Here is a 14,288-nt window from a genome sequence, read left to right as displayed (position 1 = left end):
TGCATAGATTCGCTCCTCCTGCTACTTTCCTTTCCGGTGAGACAGAGACTAGGAAGAGCAGGTGTGTGTACTTTTTAAATTAAGAAGTGTAATTATCGGCTATAATTTTAGTGGAATATTTCGTGGAGTAAAGGCCTAAAATTGTGGAGGAAATTGCGAGGATGCCACCAGAAGAAGGGCGGTCTTAAACGCAGGAGTCAATTCGGACAACGTTCAAATCGACGAGTATGGTTTATGGTCACCGCCGAGCGAAGGCTGAAGGTACCGTCGGCGCTGTCGCATTGCAAGTCATCCAAGGCAATCGAAATTTGCCCATAAACTTAGCAGAGTTTTTGCTTAGTTTTGCTCTCAAGCAAGTCTCATGGTCCATCGTATATTCGTATGCATGGTGTAATATACTTGGGAGCTTTCTATTGTGATGTTTTTCATATTTAATAAAAAAGCAACATTCTTTTACACTTTTACCTATTTACTTATTTTTTTATTTATTAGATAAACAACATATAACTCCTATAACAAGGAGGGCAGTTGGGCATCCAAGGCTGATCTTTCGTGCCTTTTGTCGGGAGGACAGAGATTAGGACTTTCGTGTCGAGCTGTAGTACCCATAGTTACTAATTTTTTCACTTATATTTAGGTTCGACATTTACGGCTCTTTTGCACAGCTGCATGAACACTAAACATGTATCAAACTATATCTGTTTAAATAGACTAGATATGTTTGGTTATACGACAATAATATGAATGAGTGAAATTTGTGAAGAATGTAATGTCCTTAAGAAGTATAACAAAGAACTATTTTTATTGAAATATCTTGATCCTCGTTGGCAACGATGAAAAGAAACGCGTTCATAAATTGTTTCCTTCATATAAGTGCTCAATCAAACAATCTCGATTCTACATATTTGTCTACACATTTTCTGGGGCATCTTTTTCATTACAAACTGTATTAACATCTTAAGAAAGCATCATTTCTTGATAATGATAGTACATGTGAAAAATATTTTTAGGGACCATATACTTATTGATGTATATATATAACAAACTATATTAGATTATAGAATTTTGCATGTTATATTGAATATAGTTGTCAAACCAAGTGATCAATCATTTCCAAATAATTGCAAAAACGTAATTATTGAAATGTTTTCTTTGATAATTGATCAGTGTTAGTTTTACTCAAAATCTCTTCATAAAAATATGTTTTTTTCTTTAAAACAACTCGCTTGGCGCTTTCCTATTACCCATATGAAACTATCACCAACTGAGTGGGTTTTTCCCTAAAAAAATTTAAGAGTTAGTTATGTTACTGTCTTTGCATTTAATGCAATCGACATTGATTATCTAACTTAGGTTAGACCATGGTCATTCTTAGCTCCAACCAAAGTTACCAACCTCATTCAAGGATCTGATTAAATCTAACCACCGTCACGTTTCCAACACCTTAATTTCCACCCATGGAAACTCAATAAAAAGAACCATATGGTTAAGTTCTCTCAAGGTAATCAAACTAGCAACCAGGGTGGTAGTTGCAGGTGGTTGCTATCATCACCCTCGCAATTAAAAAGTGTAACAATTTCAGCGTATGCAGCTTGTCCAAACAACGAGATTAGAACTTAAAAGGGACCTGCTTGCAAACGAAGTTTGGGTTTTAATAGGTCGAGCCTGACCTTAGCACGTTAAAGGCCAAAACTAAAAACCTAAATTAGAGGGTGGTGCATGCGAAAAGATGAAGTTGGGAAGGGTGGTTTGGTTATATTATGAAAAGTTGCGGGTGCGCGACGGCAACCGGGTGTCGCGGGAAATTTGAAAAGGGATCCCTGCGGGCAAAAGATTGGAGCTCCGAGGGGGAAAGCAGCGGCTGTTCAACCACGTGGCTTCAGTTCTTGGTGCTGGCCTTCTGATGGCGCCAAATGTCCCTGCTGTACGAACCGTGATTTCAAAAGTTGGTAGAGTCTTTTTAAATTTTAAATTCGAGTGCAAGGTGGGTGGGCGGTTCCGGACGCAAACAGGAGTTGGTTACCGAAAAATGCCGGCCCGGGTGGGACTGCAACTAAAGGAGTCCCACTGATTAGACTGCTGCAGGAATCCTACTACTACTTGGAAGTCTTTGGTAAGGAGTACTAATCCAATTGAAAACTATATTGAGCTTATAGCGACCACTTTGATACCAAACTTAAATGGGATAAATTTAGGGTGGGTCAAAGGTGAAAAAGAAATTTTTTTTTCAAAAATTCTAACTAATAAGGAAAAAATATAGAAAAAAAAAGTCTGTGGAATCAAATATGGGCTTGAAGTTTAAAAGATTTATTTATATTCTTATAATTCTAAATTGAGGAGGAAAAAGGAATGAAATAAGCCTTGATATCAAATCGGATGCAGGCGAGGGAGATTCCTTATCCAACTGAGATAAAAGTAGCACAATAAAAAGCACAAAATAGAAGAAAATTTTCTAACTAAAAGTACAAAAAAAAAAAGTCGAGCTAGAAGCAAAAATAATGAAGAAAAAGACTAGAAAATCAGATGGGAGGAGGAAATTCGGTTCCTCGGTTGATCGGATGGTGTCAAGGTCATTGGATCAAATTTTCTACTAGTCTTTCACCAACTTATATGTCACTTTCTTGGAGCAATTTTCCGTACTCATCGATGCGAGCGATATAATTTTCTCCTCATTTTTTTCAAAAATCCCATGTTTCTTTCTTCCAAAAATCTTTTTACTTTGTGTTTTTGGTTGGTTGGATTGATAAATAGAAAAACCTTGGTCCTTGGATAGCTTAACATTCTAGGATAGATTTGGGAGGTTACCCGTTTGAAAAGGTCTAATGGAAGGATGGTCAGGAAACTGGAATTTCTTTTTTGATATCATACTAATGGATGCCAAGGAAATCTCCAAAAAGAAATAATACTAGTAGAGCCTAAATTTAAGAAGGGATTAGTGAGAAAAACTACGATCTTATCTGACCGTCCATTCATATATTGTGATATCTTGCGATCACAATACATGACGATCATTTTCCATATTGAAAAAAGGTTGATATATATGATGAGAAAATATTATTGCTTTAAAATGAGTTCCACTTCCCCCATGTACCCGGCCCTAAGCAACTGCATGCTCTAAGCTGTTAGCGATCTCCTTCCTCGCCAATGTGATTGATTTCTAGCTGTTTCAAGGGCACTTTATGATGATGTTGCATGATAAATGAATTTTGTGATATAAACTATCAATATAATATAACCAAAAGTTGTTCGAGTGACATAGCTTACCAAAATCTCAGCTCAGCCTAAAGGCTTACAAGTGGATTAGAGAAAATCCAAAATTTATCGGGTATCACGGCAGCTACTCTAAAGCAAGATCGGTTCCATTTTATTACAGTGTCGATATGTAGATCGGTTCAACGTACCAAATGTTGAACCAAACCCTATATCAGTAACATTTTATTACAGTGTCGGTATGTAGATCGGTTCAATGTACCAAATGTTGGTACTAAGAGGCTTACAAGCTCTCTTAGTACCAAACCCCATATCAGTACCATTTTATTACAGTGTCGGTATGTAGATTGGTTCAACGTACCAAATGTTGGTACGTTTTTTTTATACTATGTATTTCTTATACTGTGTATTGGTTTGATATCGATATAGTATGGTAAGTCGTATGCATTAGTCCCGATCGATACAATAAGTTCTGCTCTGTAGCCGGTTCACATAACATCCATATCATATTTTCCCCCGAATCAACTCAGTTATTCACAAACCCTGCATATTTGCATCACAGCATAGGACAGCACAATCTCCTCCAAAGGAATAGCAACGTAATACCAGCGCGCCAAGCCTTGACTGCGCCTGATCACTGAACCCAACTGCTTGGTCATGAAAATGGAAGTATAATCATTGTCTGCATGAAAAGTTCTTTGAAACCATCCAGCCTCCCTACCTGAATGTTGGAAAAGAAGGTATATGAAAAATCTGGTCTTTCTGATATAATCCTTTTACAGTTTTCTTCCCCTTAAAACTTTCCTTGCACTTTCCACCCTTGGTCACTTCTTTATATATTTGTCCACTTTCCATATCTTTATTCATATTTATAATACTTTCTTCTTTGGACATGGAAAGGCAGAGTTTAAGAGATTGCAATTATATATACTGAAGTTTCTCTAACAATCTTTGACTCTTAACTGTTTCCCCATTGAAGCAATAAAGAAAAAGCTTATACCCTTGGAATCTCCGTCATTTAAACAGTAGATAAAGAGACATCACAATTTTGGAGGACCAGATAGAGATCAATGTTGTACATCAACTAAATCCTATAAAATCAATCTATGTTAAACAAAAAGAATTTTCAAGGCAAATCAATAACCTACAACCAGGTTTAATCCATAAAACTAATGCAATCCACAAAATCCAAGCGAGTCTAATGAAAGAAATACCAAGAAGACTCAAGATTCAAGAATCATCACAGATAGCTAAGAATAAGATATATAAAGTTTTTGAAGCAAAGAAATACCTGCACCACATGTCAGGAGTAATTAAAGTATGGAACAGAACCCAATACAAAATTCATATATGTCACAGTAATCCAATTCCACAGCAGTATACAGAAGCACACATGCAATGCCAACTTCTTTTCATCCGGCAAAGCCATCTCAGACATCACAAGATACTAAATTAGTTTGTACAAGTTCTCACATCGTGATGCTTTTTTACATCGAAATTTTCTTTTCAGATTGGAGGATGTCAGCCCATGGCATACTTCTGGGTCCATGCTCTGGCAGTCTCCTCGTAGCGGGACCTCTGAGTCTTGTAGATGTGGGCAATCTCAGGGACAAGAGGGTCGTCGGGGTTGGGGTCAGTGAGGAGAGAGCAGATTGACAAGAGGACCTTTGAGATGGTCAGGGCAGGGCTCCACTGCTCCTTGAGGATGTCAAGGCAGATGCTGCCATTGGAGTTGATGTTTGGGTGATAAACCTTCACAGCCAGATGCAGCAAGTCAACATCTTAACATCAGAAAGCAGAATAGTTTCTTCCAAGAGAATCAGACAAGAAGCAGACTTTGATTGCAAGTACCAGTATAGTTTGTAAAGACATTCTAGCACTTATTATTCATACTCTGAAAGTGGCCCGAATTTAACATAGATTTTACCATCTGTTAGCCGACGTTCAATTTATTCCACAATCAAATGAATATTTGGTTAACTGAGAAGTTTTATAAACTCCCTCGTCGAAGAGAACAATATCTGCTTTTTCAGAAAAGTATAATTCAAGAACAAGCAGAAAAACATGGTGTATGCCTCTTATTGCTGTAATCTTATTGTGTTATTTATTTAAGGTAGTTTAAAACGTTAACTGAGAAACAGTCATTCCAGTCCCCAGCATCAAGTCTTTAGCATGCATTAATTCTAGCTAGTGGACAACAGAGAAGAAATATTGATTTCATGCATTAAAAACCTCAAGGAAACTTTCTGAGGTCAGTATATTACAAAAATCAATTTCTCAATTTAATGATGATACAGTGAGTGAGTCAAGACTCAAAAAATCACCAAAATAACCTATAGGTCATCCATAATCCTGGTGATGTTGAGAAACAAGCACACCTACAAGTTTGTAAGGTGACCACTAAAGAGCCTAAGGGCCTTGGATTTTAAGCATGGGCGATTGTCCTGTTTCAAAAGTAAAAACTTGGACCTAACAATAATCAATAAGAAGAGTCAGAAGTGGAAAGCCCTTGCTTTGTTTCTATCCAAATTCACCAGAAGAAGTGGATGCTGTTGAGAAATAATTAATCAGAAGGAAAAATATGATAGTAAAGGAACACCTGATGCAGGCCATTTGCCAGCATAGTCGACCAACAAGTGGCAATTCTCTTGTGGAAATACCAGACTGGACAATGTCCATTATCATTTAGTTGTAGAAGGTGACAAGGAAAGCTAAAATTTAATAAACTGTATAGTTACCATCAAAACTGAAATATTAATGTATGCTTATAAAGATGATATACTAAATCGGCCAGAAACTTTCTCAAATAAGATTTATATATATCATAAATCTTTCAAGACAGTAAGTTGAACAGCAGTAACCTAGCAAATAGGTAGAAAAATTATTTTGAACAGAATTGCACAACACGGCTAGCAATGTTTTAAGAAGACTCTAGGTGGTAAAAGGGCAGCTAGGTGGCCACCTAGTGCTTAGGCAGTAAGCATGCTCCCAGGGGTCAACCAAGATAATTATAAAGACAATCTAAAAAATCATAACAAAATAACTGAAACATAATGCATCAAATAAGATATGTAATAAGTTACCGGGAATTATCAACTCAACAACATTCAATAGTAGTTCCTATATTAATTTTATCATCCAAACTCAAAGATGATGCAGAATATAAAGGTAACAACTAACAACCGAGCCAGCCCTTCCTGAGGCCAAGGCAAGTTTCTTCTAAAGCATTGACAGGTAGCATCTTGATATGCTTCAATTTTGTGTTTCATTCACCAAGATATTAGTTTTCTACAAACCAAACAACTGAGGAAATGGAAATCATACATGAAATACAAGCACTGTAGATACAGAACCAAGAAAATCAGAAATTAAAGCATCATAAATTTAGTTCTGCAATTTAACTAAACAATTAACTTACAGTAGCACTCTGCCTAATGGTTGTCCAAGAAGATCACAAACTCAGTTCTACAAAGCCACTCATTTTTCTCTAATCTATTAGTAGTTGAAAGCACATCAGAAATCAACTCATTTGGCAGCAAGATGCAGCCATTAATTTGCATTGCATTTGCAAACTTCTACTTGTCAATCATCTCCATTTGATTGGACTTCCATCATTAATTCATAAAGACTTGATGGAGGATCAAGCTTCTGGAAAAGGATCTCAGGGACGACATCTATACAGCAAAAGCGAATGATGTGGTATTGAATTGCATCACATTCAATAACCTGAATTTTGCTACAACAAAGTTCTTTAAGTGTAGGCTTTTAAATTGAAATAATTCAGGTTAAAAAAAAATAATTTTTGAAGTCCAATAATAGCCAATCAAGCTCGTATCGTAAGTCCATGGTTTTAGAAGTTGCGAAAATGATCAATTTAGATAAAGGGCCGGTTACTATTCAAGTCACTGTAGCTTAAATAGTGATGCTATAGTACCTGTGGGCTGTTACGAGTCAAAAACTAGTTTTTTTTGATAAGTTTTTAAGGGATTTGTTTCTAGCTTTTTAAAGAGTCCTAGAAGGACCAGAATTCATTAAATTGTGGTAAAGTTTGGGAGTCTATGCCGGTATTCTATAGTGAAAGGAATTGAAGATTTGAGGCTAGGTTCGGTCCACATGTTTCCCCCTACTCTCCTCCCCTCTTCTCTTCTCTCTAGGGTTGAAATCAGATCGGGTACGGATTGAATACTAGCATATCTATATCCATATTTATTTTATTTGATGAATACAGATGCGGATACGGATGTTAGTTGGATGCAAAAATTTATATCTATATTTGTTTTAAATAAATATAGATATAAATCGGATACCAAAAGTATGGATATAAATTGGATAATTAAACTTTATGATAAATAATCAAAAATATTACCAGGTGGATGATAAATCAAGTTAATAGTATATTAATGATGGTCATTTGTTTTCTTAAAAGTTTTATGGGTGCTATATAAAATTAAATAGGGTTACAAATGGAATCGGATATTCGGATACGGATCATATAGTTGTCTATTGATATCCATATTCATTTTTCTTTGAGGGATATGTATACAAATACGGATATTAGTCGGATGCTCAAATTTCTATCCATGCCCAAATAGATTCAGATACGAAAACAGATCCGGACGGATATTATCCAATCCACTTTCACCCCTACCTCTCTCTGTATTTTCTACTACTTATTATTCCTCTCTCTCTCAATCTTCTTCTTCTTCTCATAAATCTGCTGTTTATCCCTTCCTTTGGGCTTTGCATCAATCATATTGCTATCCACAAATTTTTGCAAACATTATTTGATTTAATGTGATTATAGATTATATTTGATTACCTAAGAGAGCTCTAGATTGTGATTTGGTTCATCTTCCCACATATAGGATACCCGAAATAGAAATTCTTTTGAAGAGCCATTACCTTAACATTCAAGTTTTCTTATTGACTATCCTAACCTCATAACATGGACAGCAAGCAATAAAGTCCTTCGTAACTCTAATCCTTCGCCTCAAGGTCCATTATTGCATGCTGGCAGCCCGAACCTCCTGCTGTCCAACATCAACAATCCGTTAACAACCTCCCGAGCAGGCAAATTAACAACTAGATATTTTACTTGAGAAATTTCCAGCCACCTACGCAACCTTAGACATAGTTCAAGTCATTTATAACCAAAATTAGGCATCTAAGCCATTTCTGTTAAGTTATCAAAAATAATCTATTTCATAGCAAGAAACAATCTCACTCCAACAGTTTACAATAATTAACCATCTAGTTTGTCTAGAGTATATATATATATATAGATAACAATTTGCAGGACCATAACCTTCCAAAATCATCTCATAAGACAGACATTACAACAGAATATATCAGCAGTCAATAAAAAGTTAGTAATAGAAAAGGCAAAAACACATAGATGCAGGAATCCTTGTACCTTGGTCTGGAAGTTGACCTTGGGAGGCTTGAATGGATAGTCAGGAGGGAAATTAATTTTAACAAAGAAGACCCCTCCTGAAAAAGGGCTGTCAGCAGGACCCATAATCGTTGCCTGCCAATGGAATAGATCCTCCCCAACAGGTCCAGCACTGCATGATGTTGGAGGATCTTTTTGCAAATCTAGAAGTTCCTTTTGAATTCGTTTGCTAGCCATAATGCCTCCTGATTCAAAAATAAATAAAGAAAAATGGAAAATATCGTTAAAAATATTATCATAAAGAAGATATCAGAAAATATGCAATGGATAACCCCAACCCTGAAAATTTCAAGAACACCTAAAAAGGAGACATATCTCATTAAAACTAGATGGTGAATAATTATAAATGAAACAATCAATTCGATACACAACATGGTACACATTGGTCAGTAACAAAAAAAGGAAATAGGAGTGAAATGTTAAATGGTTGTTCTCCACAATTCTACAAGGTTGTTTTCTGCAATTTAAATGCTCAACTCATTCACTTTCCTAATCAATAGAAAGACTTTACTTAGATACTAGAAGCTTTGGTCTCTCAACCACACATGAAGAGTGTTCTTGCAAATTTTTGGTAAGTCAAGATCATTTGTCTCTTATGGTCCCTCAATTAGGTCCATTTATCTCATTTCTCAAGTGTGAGGCATCAACTAGCTATGGACTTGCCGGCTTTGGCAAACATTTATTGTCATTTCCTATTAATTTCTGCATGGAAATACACACATGCATGGATAGCACACATATACATGTAAATACACAAGACGGCAAAATATGAGCATGCACGCACTGCACACGGAATAGCAAAAGAGTTAGTTCTTTGCAAACATAGTTATGACATTGCTCTGCTGGAGAAACCCTTTTGTTACAGGAACAAGAATTGCCAAAGTTTAAAAGCTTATTAATTTGTTAAGCAGTTATAGAAAACATACATTACCATAAGAAGTCTTTCTTTATTAATAAGATATACACATGTGAGTTTAAATCATATGCGAGGATTTCAGCTTTTAAAACATATGATTAGCATCACTAACCTCAATGGTCAGTGCATAGTTAGATATCCGAATCAATGATCCACAATGTCCAACATGATTCACGACAAGAAAAATAATGCCCCAAAACAAAATTTCAAATGTTTTCTAGACATGCTACCTATGCATCAAGCAATAATCGCTTAATCATCACTTAGTGGTTGGTCTTTTGACAAAGAATAATTTATCTGTTTGAATGGTATAAACAACTGTTGCAATGGTAAGGCACGCTAAATCATTCACTCATGACAACCATTAGCTGCTGATGTTCCAAGCCAATCTAGCAAAATCTAACAGTTCCAAAACTACCGTCTGCTCAAAAATCAAAACTTAAGCTGTTAAATGTACTCCAGCTAAACGAATCATGTCTGTTTTACATGATGGCTATTATATGTAGGCATGCCATTTATTCTAGAGTCGATGTTTCATCACAGATATATTATCCCATCTTTTAAAGCCTTTTCTGTTCAAGTCATCCTAGTCCCCATCTCAAGTCTTCCTTGACCAAATTGAAGACCACAAAAAATAGCGACTGTCACTGGCTTTTGCAGTGCATGATCTAAAAATCTTTGTCCATCCTCATCATTTGGGTTCACTATTGTTGCTAAATATTACGTTTGTGATTTTAACCATACATAGGCAGGAGGGTCGCATGTAACTTAAAGTCCCAACTACCATTGCCCCTTTTTTTCTAAACCTTCTCATTCATCTCCAACACTTTTAAGTGTAAACAAAAGGAAATATTGAAACCATTTCAGGATGTGCAGGCCATTATATTTGGAATAAACATTTATAATGTTTCCACTACACTTGCATTATATTTAATCATCACAACTAAAAAAATAATAACTCAAATCGAAGCAGCTTTTGAGCATCCAAAGTTCCACTATATACGAAATAAATCAGAAAAGGCAATGGCTGAGCATCTAAAATCTAGAAATCTAGTATCGATTGAAAAAAAGTCTTCTTCTTCTACCAAAAATAGGGTTTTTGTTCAATAAAGTACTCTAAATTTCACTGGAATAAATAGGAGACCTCGACAGAGATCAAAACAAAGGAAAATAAGTTAGAGATCCAAATAAAACATTATAAATCAAATAAAAATCTGGAAAGCGCACCAAGCCTAGTGAAAGGCTAAATGATTTCACCCACACCATTAAACAAGAGCTAGATCAACAAAAGTCAATGAAAAAGGAAGGAGAAAAAAAAGTTGCAAAGAAAAGAAGGATCAATAAATCATCAAGAATTTCAAAAGAAATCAATCTTAAACAAAATATAGCCCTAGATTCTATCGCAATAATAAGAACCAAAAATAGAAGAATATAACAACCAAAACCTAGATTCTTTATATCGACAGCAGAATCTCGTTAAGATCCAAATGAAATCCACATCATTTCAATCAAATATAACCGGATCTCGACCTGATCCGATCATAACCCCGTCTTTTGATCAAGAATGAGGAAATTATTCAAAAAGGCATACAAATAAAGGCGAAAAAAACAGACAGGATGCGTGATAGCAACAGATCCGAAACGACGAGGATTGAGCCCGGAGAGATCTGCTTACAAATGGGAAGATTTCGATCGAGATGAAGGCGGATCGGACGAAGAGCTCTCTCTCTCTGGACTCTCTCTCTGTGACAGAGAGAGCGCTAAGAATATAACGGCGAAGAACAGACAATAATTAAAAAAAGCGCTAAGAATATAACGGCGAAGAACGGACAATAGTTATAAAACAAAAAACAACAAAGAAAGAAAAGAAAAGAAAAACGATGGCGTTTGCAGTGGAAGACGTGGATCCGGTCACCTCCTACGCAAGGCCGGGGATGTGGACGTCTTTTTCAATTTATTTTATTTTATTTATTCATTTATTATTATTATTTTTTATACAAGAGCTGCACACTGCTTTGCCAGCTACATCACCATCAAACTACCGAGTCCACATGCAATCTTCAATGAGCAACAAATAATACGACCCAATCCGCAGCTTAGTTCACCTTCCGAAAGACATGTCTAATCCGAGCAACACGTACTTCTGCAGCATTTGCCGTGTGTCACCTAGAAACGGAATGCCGACGGTGTACATCAAGCCGCTTGCATTAAGATTCGCGTACAGAATGAGCCGGCGCATTGGGATGCGTGCTTAGGAAGGGCGAGAACGTATTGAGGACATGACTTTGCTCTGGCGTGCTGGATACACACGTGCATAACATGTGCTGCCCCCACTAAATGGTTACTTGTGCCGATCATTGGGCAAAAGCCGCACATTTGTAGGAAAATATATGTATTCTAACACAGCAATATCACAAGAGGAAAGCTTCACAGTTGATATGTTTTTCTATTGTTTTTTTTTTTTTCAAGAGTTACATGTTAGTTTGTGTTGTCACCTTCATTGCTGTTGTCTTGTTGACATATTCTTATATATGGGAGGCAGAGGAGGGAAACACTTTTCTTTGGTCGTAACACCTTAATGCATGGGCCCAAACTGTAGATTCATCAAAAATGATTTATTTGTAAAAGTTATCATTATTTTTCAGTAAAAATGTATTTCATTGGAAGGAGTCTAATGGTATATTAAGTGTATTTGTTAGGAAATCATGTATAATAAGTTATTTAACTAGTCCTCTAGTACTTGTATGTCACTACCGTTGTTTCCCAACCATCTCAATACTGTTGCTTTCTATGAACTGTTGATAAATCGCAAACACTTTATTCTATGGTATGTTATTTGTACGTGTTCATACATGTAAATATGCATATGATTAGAATTGCCATTTGCTACCACTGACATTCAGCTTGACCTCGATGCTGAATAGGCTGCAAGGCCGGAGAGCTCGTCGGTCGTTCATTGAGGTCAGCAGGATGCGTCTAGGATCGCTGCTAGTCTCCAATTAAGCTATTTTTGGAAAAGTTAGATGATGTCAGTCGCACTTGGTTTGATGCTTCTACGCTCGATCAAATTTGAAACAAAAAAAATATGGAAGTCCCTTTATTGGACCGTGTTCAGTGGGATCCTTCGATGTCTAAATCAGGTGCCGATCTCAAGGAATAGAGAAGGTTTGAGATAATAGAGTGGTGGCATGGTGGTAGGGTCAAAAAAAGCTTACCTAAAGAGTTCTAGTGAGTACTTTATATATGCAAGGTTTGGAACCCATTGCCGACCAAATCGAGCATAAGCGTTAGCTGTTATGATAACAGCACACATCTCACTTGAGGATCATGCACGGTGCATTTCATCTATGCAAATAATCACACACCATATCTTTTAGATTTCTCTATTATTGTGGGCTAATAGTAGAATTATCACCCGCTCAAGAAGAGTTTGAAATTTGAAAGATTTTTTGCATATCTTTTAAATTGGCTATCTAGTAGGCTCTCAAATGGCCGACGCATAGCTATCTAAATTGGTCTATCAACTTATTGCATCAATTTTGGCCGATTTCAAGGTGTACCACCATCCATAATTAAAACTTTTGACCTAAATGTTCAGTTCTAGAGCTGGAGGATCTCCAATTTCCAAACGAGCATTATGACAGCTTCTGCCTTCTAGCTCCCGAAGACGGGATCCAAAACGAGCGGGAGGTCACGTGACCGTAGAGGAGATAAAGCGTTTTCCTACATAAAAATAGTCAACACTGGCCAAAATAATCTAAAATAAAGACTCGGCCTCCCACAGCTGCAGATCCGCAAATCTAAAATAAACTAACGAAGATCGACCTGGGTTTTGTTTTGGGGCTCCTTTCTAGTCTCGAAACTCCCCAACATTAATCTATCGTAAGAAATCGACGTGGCGGTTTCTCATTGGCAGCGCTGGATGCTTCTGAAGCGTGAGCGAGAATATTCTTCCACCGAACTCACCCCCAGTTGCTTTGCTTTTGAGCCTGCATGTCCTCAACGTGTGTGTCAACTTCAGTGCTGTTTAGGTAGATCCAGCGGACAGCAAACCAGTCGGGCGGCGACTGCCGCAGCTGGCCGCCTCGCTCTCCTGAATCAAAAAAGGCCGCGCTACGACGCCAACCAGCGTTCTCGTAACAGCGGCTACCATGGTTTTATGAAACCTATGCTACAAACAATCATTTCGTGTACAAAGTCACCATCGCAATGGTGTTATATAGCAGTCATAACTCTAATAGCCATTACTTAATCTTGCCATTTCCTGACTAAATTTTATTTGATAAATATAATGATAAGTACATACAGGTAGTAACAAATGAGATTTTACTAATAGCAGCCAAAATGGTTTTCTCAGAACCCTGCATGCAGGGTGTCTCCATGAAATCATGGTTTCTTGAGTGCCTCGTTGTAAACTAGCAATTTGAGCAGCAATTACAAAATGAGCTGCATGCCAACCTCATAAGAAAATCAATGAGCATCAAATGTGGAAACATTTTTCTCAAGGGGAGATCGAAGCAATGACTGCAGTAGAATACCTAGTCCATGCAACCAAATACCCTGACATCCCGCGCGAAGAGACGCATGCCTTCCTCACGGGATGCATCAGCTCCTGAGAGATGCATGTCTCGTCTTCTTCCTCGCCGGAGATCTCTAAATAAGTTTAGCAGTTGAGAACAAACCTAGATGGATAACATAGACCATAAAGCC

The 14,288-nt window shown here is 37.0% G+C and overlaps 1 protein-coding gene across 1 annotated transcript; it reads right to left on the bottom strand.

The window, feature by feature from the left end:
• Nucleotides 1-4,476: 4,476 nt before the first annotated feature.
• Nucleotides 4,477-11,410, bottom strand: LOC103710644 (ubiquitin-conjugating enzyme E2 28-like). The gene is made up of 3 exons (XM_008796462.4): nt 11,254-11,410; nt 8,624-8,847; nt 4,477-4,962 (listed from the first exon to the last, which is right to left on the bottom strand). Exons 2-3 carry the CDS (start codon nt 8,837-8,839, stop codon nt 4,732-4,734), a joined length of 447 nt encoding a protein of 148 aa, XP_008794684.1. The 5' UTR covers nt 8,840-8,847; nt 11,254-11,410; the 3' UTR covers nt 4,477-4,731.
• Nucleotides 11,411-14,288: the final 2,878 nt, after the last annotated feature.

The sequence above is a fragment of the Phoenix dactylifera genome, chromosome 1 (genome assembly GCF_009389715.1).
Source record: "Phoenix dactylifera cultivar Barhee BC4 chromosome 1, palm_55x_up_171113_PBpolish2nd_filt_p, whole genome shotgun sequence".
Taxonomy (NCBI): domain Eukaryota; kingdom Viridiplantae; phylum Streptophyta; class Magnoliopsida; order Arecales; family Arecaceae; genus Phoenix; species Phoenix dactylifera.
Note: the sequence above shows the minus strand (reverse complement) of the source record. Positions and strands in the feature narration are given on the sequence as shown.

Coding starts and splice junctions, on each gene's coding strand:
- LOC103710644 (XM_008796462.4), bottom strand. CDS start 8,839: ATGGCTAGCAAACGAATTCAAAAGGAACTTCTAGATTTGCAAAAAGAT. Junction 4,963..8,623: donor AGGTCAACTTCCAGACCAAG/GTACAAGGATTC, acceptor CTGGCTGTGAAG/GTTTATCACCCAAACATCAA.